General features: G+C 45.7%; 1 protein-coding gene across 1 annotated transcript in view; it reads right to left on the bottom strand.

The window, feature by feature from the left end:
* LOC109306962 (zinc finger protein 420-like) overlaps positions 1–9671 on the bottom strand; it is a 16021-nt gene extending 6350 nt beyond the window's left edge. The window contains exons 1-3 of the mRNA XM_019530587.1: positions 9572–9671; positions 4822–6089; positions 3607–3626 (exon numbers count right to left, since the gene is read on the bottom strand). Of these exons, the coding sequence (XP_019386132.1) occupies positions 3607–3626; positions 4822–5976 (1175 nt within the window). The 5' untranslated portion in view covers positions 5977–6089; positions 9572–9671. The remainder of the gene's footprint in view (positions 1–3606; positions 3627–4821; positions 6090–9571) is intronic.
* Positions 9672–10335: the final 664 nt, after the last annotated feature.

The following is a 10335-nucleotide window of genomic DNA, read 5'->3' as shown; positions in this document are numbered from 1 at the left end:
CCGCAGCTCCAGGGGGGCCCGGCGCAGGTAGCGGGGCGGCCCCCTCATGCCGGGCCAGGCCGGGCGCCTCGCACCAGCCGCCGGCAGGGGCGGGGACGGGAGGGGCCACCACCTCCCAGCACCAGCGCGCAGACGCCGAGGGGCGGCGCAGGCGTATTGGCCGTGTTGAAGCCGGCCCGGGGCTGCTTCCGCCTGGAGCTGCGGCGCTCTGCAGGGCTGGGGATGCCACAGCTGGGCTCACGGCGCTTCGGGCCGAGCCGGGACCCTGAGCCTCGACGTGACCCGGCAGCGCTGCACCTTCTGCTCCCGCTTCACCCGGGCCCAGGTCTGGGCCTTTCCCTGCCGCGGCAGCCTGGCCCGGGCAGCTCCTCTTGCCGGGGATGTCCCTCGGGAGGGGCCCTCTGCCCAGCCTATTAGCGGGACTTAACCGGCGTTGCGAGGGCGGTAGCGTCGGGGTGCGGGGAGAGATCGCGTAGGCTGGGATCCTCATCCCTGGCTGGGATGATCTAGTTGGACAGGGTCCGGCTTTGAGCTGCGGTTCTTGACCTTTTTTGTACTATGACCCATTTGTAAACAGCGGTAGGTGGTCCCAACCCAGCGCCCCTCACTCCTGACCTGCTACCCCCAGTGCGGGGGTAGGGAGCAGCCCTTCACAGGCAGGAGCTCTGCCAGCCAGCAAGGGAAAAGCCACAGCTTCCCACACTTCTCCTGTAAAGCAGAATCCGTTTTTAAACTTTACTGATCCATTTTGAAAGTTTGTTTGCAACTCTTTCATATATTCCTGTGATCCACTTTTGGGTCAGGACCCATGGGTTGAGAAACACTGGACTAGATGACCTCCTGAGATCCCTTCCAACCCTCCTCTCTGATTCTGGTCTGCCTGGTAAAAATGACATTTCTTAATGAAGGAATGTCTTACTGCCTGGCAAAAATGACAACTTTCTTAAGTTCTGGTTCTGGATACAATTCCCACATCCTCTTCCCAGGGTGGGTTGAGCCTGCAGAGAGTACATTTTCCATTTTAGTTCCTCTGCATACTGGACTTAAGAGCCAATCCTGGGAATTGTGGGGTGAGACCAGAGGGCAGCACAGGACTGAGTAATAATGCTTCATGCATCTCACAGACTGCCCTTACTTTGGAGGAGGTTACCACAAACTAAGTCACCAGAATACATGAAGAGTTGTTTTAAGACAATGGGCAAAATTTCAAGATATGCAGCCATGTTATTTGTCAGAGCAGTACCTATAATCATAAAAATGAGGGTTTGAAGGCACCTCAGGAGGTCACCTAGTCCAACCCCCTGCTCAAAGCAGGACCAGCCCCAAGTAGATTATCCCAGCCAGGGCTTTGTCAAGCTGGGCCTTAAAAACCTCCGAGGACGGAGATGGAGATTCTACCACCTAAAGGGCTAGTTCAAGAGTAAAAGGAGAACGCTGTGAATAATGCATGTACATGCCAAAAAAATAAAAGGTTTTTGCTTAATCTTTATGCATTTTTAAAAGTCTTGCTTTGGTAAAGCTATTTCAAAATGCCAAGGTAGCTAAAAGCTCAGGCATAGTCCAAACTGAATTAAAGCATTTTTTTATATTACACAGAAAAACAATCTGCCATTTCCACAAACATAATGGATTTGGTTTTTCACCCCAAGGGCCAGCAGCAGAAATGAAGGTAGCTGGAACCTGGCAGTAACTGGAAGAAAGAGCGAGAGAAAGGAGAAACATGAAGTAGGATAGGAGACCAGGGTGGTGGATGCAGTTTTGGTTACAGGCTGTAGGATTTGCTATTTCTGAGGGGGGGAAAAAAACAGTGCAGTCCTTAAATATATCATGGCTGCTGTTTCAGAAATTCAGTGGGGGCATTTAGTTCAAATACATGTCTTTCTCCTAGGACAAATACTCCTTGTTTTCTAACTTGGTTACTCCCAGCTTTACACATAAGAGGTGTCTTGGGCTAGGAACAGACATTGCTTTTTTCTCAAGAGAGATATCCCGGGATTGACATGTACACACATCTCCCTTTGAATCACGGTTTAGTGAGTGGCTGAATGCCCTGCCACTTGTCAGCCAGATTTAATGATGCAATCTTAAAATAATCATTCAGATTCACGTTGTGATGTCCACGGATAAGCTGTTAGCCCTTCTTATCCCGTGAACCTTTTTAAGGATTTAGCTCATGACAAATCTGACACTGCTAGTAGCCTTCTAGTCTTCTTGATCTTGAGCTTCCTTTCTCCTCTAGTCTAAGGGCTCTTTTCCTCACCTGCCACCAACTGCAAACCCCAGTCCTTAAATAACTTTTCCCCAGTTTTGCAAAACGAGGACTGTATTAGCAAGTTTGAATATGAATATAACATTTAACATTTTGATCATAGAGTCTCCCACTCTTTTAAGGCTTTGCATAGTAGATATTAAGTGTTATGCTAAAAAATCTAAACTATTCATTGTAAAATTCTGGTCCAGAAATCTTATGCTTATGATATCTTTATTTAGCTGTACCTCCTACTTTTTCATTAAAAGATTACTCTAGAAACTGAAGGAAATAGGTACTACCTCTCTTTTCTTCATAAACCGAGGTATAGAATGCCATTTGATACAAATGCTTATTTTCAGTTAGGTGTATGCCAAAGACAGGATCTGGAAAATATTCAAGCAGTTATATCAATGATTCCACATGGCCTCGTCTTTCTAGTTTCCAGAGGTGTTAAGTGTTGGGTGGCAGTAGTTTCTAGGATCCTAACTATTCATGTTTCCATTTTATTGTCAGGAAAACAAAGCGGTAATAATTTCCCATGGCATGCAAAAGCATTTAAAAAGGCATGTATTAAAATCTGCAGTAAAGTTCCATTAGGGTCACATCACACAAATTTGCACATACAATCATAGGAAAGCAGGGTTGAAAGGGACTGCATAAGGTCATCTAGTCAACCCCCTGTTCAAGGCAGGCTTGTCCCTCATTAAACCATCCAAGCCAAGTATCTGTCGAACCTTGAAAATTTCCAAGGATGAAGATTCCACAATTTCTCTAGGTTTTTTATTGTAGCTGTGTTGGTCTAAGGACATTAGGCAGGCACGGTTCTGAGTAGATGTTGTATCTGTTATTAGACCAACTCTGTTAATATATAGATATATATAACTCGGTTAATATATAGATATATATAGCGATGTTTCATTTTAATCATAGAAAAATGTGGATTTGGGCTTACTTTAACTGAAAATTGGGGATTTTTTTTTAAATCAGAGAAAACCAGGATCCCTGTTCATAACATACCCTGCTACAGGAATAGCTTATATGATCATGGCTGCAAGACGACAAAATAACAGGCAGATGAGGTGTAGCTGAAATAGACTTTTACAGATTATATACTCATTAACTGAAATCCCTACCTGCTTTTACATTGTGTAGAGCTTTTTATGTCAAACGAACCAACTGCATAGGGACAGTCAGTTTTCTATAGTAATTACATCTGTCAATTTCATTCTTATTATAGGTAACCCCTGAGATTATAACTGAATGAGAAGATTATTCCTATTTTTAATTTTTTATTAGATACCATTTAGAGGAGAGAGTTACACATTCTTAGGTCTTTGAAAAAAATAGGTTCTTACCAATAACAGCAGGTGCAGAGCTGAAATGGAGAGTGCAGAGGCAGCAGTCGTAAGAGAATACAATGAATGAGAATTTGAAAGGTAATTAAAATAGGGAGCTAGAAACCAGCAAGTTATTTATAAAGATTTTTTTTTAAATTTCAAGACAAGATGCTATAGGAAAGCAGAAGCTGCAAAGCAGGTTTTTTCTCAGATTAGCAAGTTCACAAAATAACTTCGTTCACAGTATCTCTGCAAAAATAGTCCTAGAATTTGTGATAAAATGCATGCTACCTAGCGCACTGCCTCTTCTGGAGTAAGAGACAGAGATAGAAGAAAATTAATTCAAACTACTACACACTGCAGAAACCAACAGCAAGTATTTTCCTTATTTTTATTACTGTTTTTTCTGATTTTACGTTCTCAAATATTTGTTACTGTAATGCAGTAGCTGGGCAGGGTAAAGGCTCTCCTCCAGCTAGACACAAGTGGCACAGATCCAGACAGATCATTCACATGCACCATCACAACCAGCCATACAGCCCTCTCTCCATTTACCAATATACATATATAACTCTAGTTATGTATAAACACACAATGGATCAGTATCTCCATCGGTAGGTATATGTATGCAGTGTAGATGTTAACTGTCCATTTTTACAAGTGCTGTGATGCTTTCTTTCCAAATAAAATACTTCATTAAAAAAAAGAGAATGCACAGAGATAAGGCATGGATGGGCCAGCTCTGACTGTATTATGCAGGCCTAACAATGACACATCTCCAAATCCAATGCCAGAGAACAGTCACATTACAGACAGCAACACCAACCAGTTCAGAGACCATGAATGTGAAAGGCCTTCATTTAATGCATCAATCCTAGAGGCACCCCCTGGGAAAGTCCAACTAGCTATAAAATTGTCATATACCTTCAAGGGTCTTTACTTTCTACTTATATCAGTAGACTTCTGTGTGCTTATTACAAAATGGCAATGAAGATATCTCCTCTGTCAACTGCTAAGTAAGTCTGCAGAGCCACTCAGCATTGTCTTTATTTGCAGAGATCATGCAGTTACTTATGAAATGTCTTCTTACTAGGGTTATGCCAGTCAGACCTAGAGGAGAAGGCTCTTAACCGGCTTTTCTCATGGGAGTGGGAACATTTTTCAAGCAGCACGGACAAGTTTAAGTCAGATAAGAAACAACATTCCTACTAGTGCAACGTTTTCTAGACATTAAGCCGTCTTCACTTTGTGCGTGCGCTCATGTCTCCTCAAAGAGCCTGATTCTGTGAAGTCTTGAGCACAGTAAGCACAAGAATAGGGTTTTTCTCCAGTATGGATGCGTTGGTGCCGCTGTAGAGAAGCTAGACGTGTGAAGGTCCCTCCACACTCCTCACAGTAGAAAGGGCGTTCTCCAGAGTGAGTTTTTTGGTGTCTTTTCAACCTGAGCAGCTGAACAAAGGACTTCCCACATTCTTGGCATTCATACGGCTTGTCCTGCCGGTGGATCACTTTATGTTTGGACAGCAGATTAGGTTTATGGAAACCTTTGCCACATGTTGGGCAGATGTAAGGTTTAGACTGTTCTTCTCCAGGCTTTTGATCGGCTGAACATTGCTGATAGGTATCTCCACTGCTTTGGTTCCTGTGCACTGAAGAACATGGGTTCCTAACCATACCATTCCCCAAAATTTTTGAACGCTCAATCTTGTGTACATTGCGTAGGTGCCTCCAGACATCTGCTGTGCGGATAAAGCCTTTGTCACACTCTGGACACTTGTGTGGCCTGTCACTAGAATGAATGAGCATGTGCATTCGCAAGTTTGCAGTTCGGAAGAACTCTTTGCCGCAGATTGGGCATTGGTATGAATTCTCTTTTGGGTGAATCTGGTGGTGTTCCTGTAATTCACTAAGGTCCTGGAAAGAGGTACCACACTTCTTGCAACGATAAGCTTCTCCAGAGATTGGGTCCAGTTCCTCCTCATCAAAAGCATCAATAAGAATGATGTTTTCATCATCCTCACTTAGTCCACCCTGAGGTTCCTCAGAGTGCTCTGAGGAATAGAGTTCCAGATCCTCATCTTCACATTGCAGGTCAAAGTTGGTGCTGGAGGTGACAAAGACCCCAGGCGTGGTTGAATTACGCTTCTGGTAATAGGTCTCGTAAGTTTCCTCCTCTTCACACTGCAGTTCTACAGGAAGCTCTTGCCTACCTGAAGTTCCAGCAGGGTTGCAGTCAGGACTGGATGGTGGTGAATAATCCTCTTCGACTTCCAGCTGGAGGCTGGCTTTGCGACCCACCCTCTCAGATGTCTGACTGGAATCATCTGAATGGTCCTCACCTGTGTCACAAGTGTCATTATCAGACTCCAAGTCTACCTCCACATCCATCCTCTGGCATCATAGAGGGCACTTACTGATGAGTAACTGTAGAGCCCAGAATACCAAGTACCTATGTCTTCTCATGATTGGCCCCTTTCATTCTCAGTTCCAATTACAGACACCTTGGAAAAGAAACAGAGGCAACTTTATTAGCTACCTTTGCATATGTTGATGTCAGGGATGGTACTAAGAAATTTGCCTACTTTCTCACCAGAGAATAACCTATTGCTTTGCTAAAAACTTGCATACAGGAAATACTTTTAACTAACATATGTAAAAGGCTGTTCAAAATATATGGGAGTCTCTTCTGTCTTACCACAAAACAGATATATATATTTTTTAATTCAGACATGTATCTGGATGTCCCAGGGGCAACCAGTTCAAATACTCAGTTCTCTTTATGTTTTGCACTTTATGCTTTCACTGTCTTTGTGCTGCTCGCCCCCCGCCCCTCCTCATGTAAAAACCTTTCTTTCAGGACTTCTTCATACCCAGCTTGCATTTATACAAATAAGACTTCTGTTAATTCTGCATTTTAATCTCTTCCTATTAGTCCCAACTTCTTGTCCTGAAATCTAAAATTATTTTCTCTCTTCTCCTCATAACAATTATACTAAATAAAATATTTGCCTATCTGTGGTGTGTTTATTTGAACAAACTACATTTTATTATTTATTCACTGTTAATTAGGTTCTGACACTTTACAAAAAATCTTGGGAGATACAAAAACAGAGCTGTACCCTCCTACTTTGAGAATTCCCCAAAGATACAATCTTTCCTTGCTTGTCTGTACAAATTATACTTCATGCTTACACAAATTATGAAATAATTTAAAGTGCATTCTGTACAGATTGGCACCCCTTTTGGCTATGTAGTTTCTTACTGCATCATTTGGTCCATTTCTTTTAGCACTGCTTTGCAATTTACACAGAGTCCCAGTCTATCCTAAACAAAAAACCAACGTGTTCCTTCTTTAAATATGAGCTGGAATGAGATATTCCAACTCCTAAGATAGAAGGTTGACTAACTCCCAGAGGACAGACAAGATCCCCCACAGGGCTCACCCTGTCAGAAGATTTATATTAAACTTGGGGTTTTTTGCTAGAGTTATTTTTCGTGAGTGACACTACAAAGATTTGTAATTATGGGCTTTCTCCATGACATTTCTTATATAATATACCAGCAAATTTCAACTGCAGTAGGGAGACTACAAAGCTGTTTCTCTAGCAATGAACAGCTGAGAAAGTGGATGGGAATAAAAGAAACTGCAAAATCTCATGTCATTTATTCTCAAACATGGAGGTACAAAGATGCAGTCTGTTTTCCTTAACTGCTTTTGGCCCATCATCATAATTCTCATTATTGTGAACCTCTCCAGGATCTTCTAGACCAAGGTGGCCAACCTACATATAGCATGTGTGCCATACCTGGCACAGGCAGCCTCTGTGCGGCACACAGCAGACCAGGGAATGGACAAGCAGCACAGTGGCAGATAGGACAAGAAGCAGAAAGTGGAACAACAGATTGGACAGAACATAAGGAAAGAAGCAGAAAGCTGAGCAGCAGATTGGGTAGTAGAAGGGATTTGAGTGGGACTTGAGAAGGATATGAAGCTAACTTGTGGCCTCCAGAGTCCCATCAGAAATGCTGGCCCCCACTGTTCTAGACCACTGGGTCACAATCACCTGACATTACGGGGTGAGCACATTTTGGAACAATTAACGAATTGAGAAAAGGAGGGGTAACCTGGAGGTATACTTACAAAAAATTAAAGCCAAGCCACATAGAGACGGAAACAGTCTGAGGAACTAAAGAAATGACTAGAAAACTATGGCCAAGTGACAGTGAGCTCGCTAGCACGAGTACACTGTTTTCTCAAACTGCAGTATTATCCTTCATGTGCAGGTTTACATGTTTAGCTGCTTTCCAAGGCAAGTACTTCTGAGCTCATCTTGCCAATAACCACGGTCTGAATCCAACAGGTCCGTTTATGAGTTGGGTCCGAAACTATTAAGGAATCTTTAAGGACCACCTCTGCCAACTTCATAAAGAGTAAATTCAGTCACTTCTGCACTAACTTTTTGGAGTTATGGAGAAGGGATGTAAGGGGAGAACATTTTCTTCCTAATGTAAGTACACCTTTGATACGCTTGTTTTTAAAGCCAAACGATGTACAACTACAACTCTTTAAGAGGCTGAGAAATTCTTATATGCTAAAGGGTTATCACCACATTCTTGGTTTGAATTTTTTAATAGCACAAGTATTGGATTAAATGGTGGTTAATTTAAACAGGATGGGCATATAGTTACATTACTATAATCAAACGGAATTTCTTTTAGTTTTCCCCCTAGTGGAAATATCTACAGAGAAACAACTTTTACTAGGAATAGGTATTGGTTTTCTGAATGACTGAACATACAGAGATTCCCCCAGACTACAGACTTCAGTTTCAGAGAAACGTTCTGACTTCTCTTCTACCTGCCCTAAGACTTGTCCTGCTGCCTTTGCACCTTCTTTCCATTTCTGACATTCCTTGCCCGCCCCTTTTAGAAAAGTCGTGTGTCCCAGCAGCAGGAATCTTGAGCTACACCCAAACTGCTCATTTAACCTACTCTCCATCAGAAATTAGCAGGAATTCATCTGTGGGTGAGGGAGGGGGCAGAGTACCCACATCCACTGTGCAGTTTCTTGCACTTTCCTTTGAAATATCAGCTGCAAGCTCCTGATGGAGGCGGTAGCTAGGCTACACGAATGAGGAGGTCTGATCCAGCACTGCAAGTCTCATATTTACTCCTAACACATAACCTTCACTGTCACCCCAGCAGCACTTTGCTTGCGGAAGGTACTTTCCCCATCGATGAATGCTTTCTCATATGTTCTTCCTCCTCCTTCCTTTCGTCCTAGCCATCTCCCCATTTCCTCTTAATGCTTTTGATCCAAATCCCACCAAAAGCTGTTGACTATGCTATTCATAGTCACTATTCATACTATGCTATTCGTTTTCTTCCAGCTTAAAAAAACCCCAAACAAACCAAGCCTGTACTTTAGGAGGCAAAACCTACTCCAAAAATAGGAGCTTGAATGTTTTTCTACCCTCCTTCTTTGAGGCCAGGCTCACCCAGTGCACATTTTCTCTGTCATCAGTCCCAAGCTACCTGCAGGGACATCCCCCGGCTGTATCTGCTTCTATTTGCGTGGAGTGAATGGCGAGAACCTAGCAGGCACTGCCAGCGCATCCCGCTGCGGGACTCAGCTTTCTTCCTCCCTCCCAGCCCTCTCCCTTAGCCTGTCAATCCCCACCTGCTACAGCAAGACTGCTCCTTCCCACTCGCCATCCGTCCTCTTCACCAGCCTGCCCATGGGATCTTGCCACCGCCCGCCCCAGGTGCAGCCTGCCTACAACAGCAGCCCCTACTGCTGCCTCAGCCCACACTGGCACAGGGAGGGGGGCTACCCGTGCCATAGGTCAGCTCAGCGCCGCAGTGCCCCTGTCCTGACCCCTGCATTCAGCACCCCCGCCCTGCCTGCTCAGGACCCGCACCCCCGCCCTCAGCAACCGGGCTCGGCCCCGGGGCTCCCGCATGCAACGAGGGCGGCACTCACAGCCCATCCCGGCCGGCGGAAGCCATTTTCTGCCGGGACCATCTGCAGGAAGGAGGAAAACAGCCCCCCTCCCACCCGCCGCTGTGAGTGACAGTGTGCGGGCCGCCCCCAGCCCCCAGCCCCCAGCCCGGCGGACACCGCCGTCCCGCCCCCGGGGTGACGCATCCACTGCCTCAGCCCCGCCCCCGGGGTGATTGGCAGGGCCGGAGACCTGCCGCGTCACACTGCGCAGGGGGTGACGCAGAGGCACCGCCCACTCCTTCTGACTGACAGCGCTAGGCACCAACCCCCGCGATTGCCAGCGGCCCCGCCCCCTCGGGGCTCACCCCGCGCCCAGGTGGCAGCGAGTCTCAGCCCCGGGCCGGCCCGCACCTGCATCGTCCTCCGTCGCGCATCCCCGGGCGCAGAGCCGCCCCCACAGCCCTCCAGAGGGCCCTGCTGGCCCCTGCCCCACTGCGGCTCCTGCAGCTCTCGGCCCTGCAGGGCTGGGCAAGTCCTCCCGCGGGGGCCGCTGCCCCGGTGCCGCCCGCACAGGCTCGTTCAGATGTCACCGTAACACGTTATAGGTGAAAAATCGTGAACTAAAACCCAAACATCCATCGTGACACAATTAATTTTGCTTCAATAAGTATGTTGTGTCCTGGTTTACCTTGTTCTGAGTCGTGTGTCTAGAAGCGATTGCATCATCACTCACAAAGTCTAACCCTTGTGTGCTGCGGGGGCGGGGAGGTTGTGCATGGTGGCGCAGAAACGCCCGCAGCCAG

Source organism: Crocodylus porosus, unplaced genomic scaffold (genome assembly GCF_001723895.1).
Source record: "Crocodylus porosus isolate Cpor-Errol unplaced genomic scaffold, CroPor_comp1, whole genome shotgun sequence".
In the NCBI taxonomy this organism is placed as follows: Eukaryota; Metazoa; Chordata; order Crocodylia; family Crocodylidae; genus Crocodylus; species Crocodylus porosus.
Note: the sequence above shows the minus strand (reverse complement) of the source record. Positions and strands in the feature narration are given on the sequence as shown.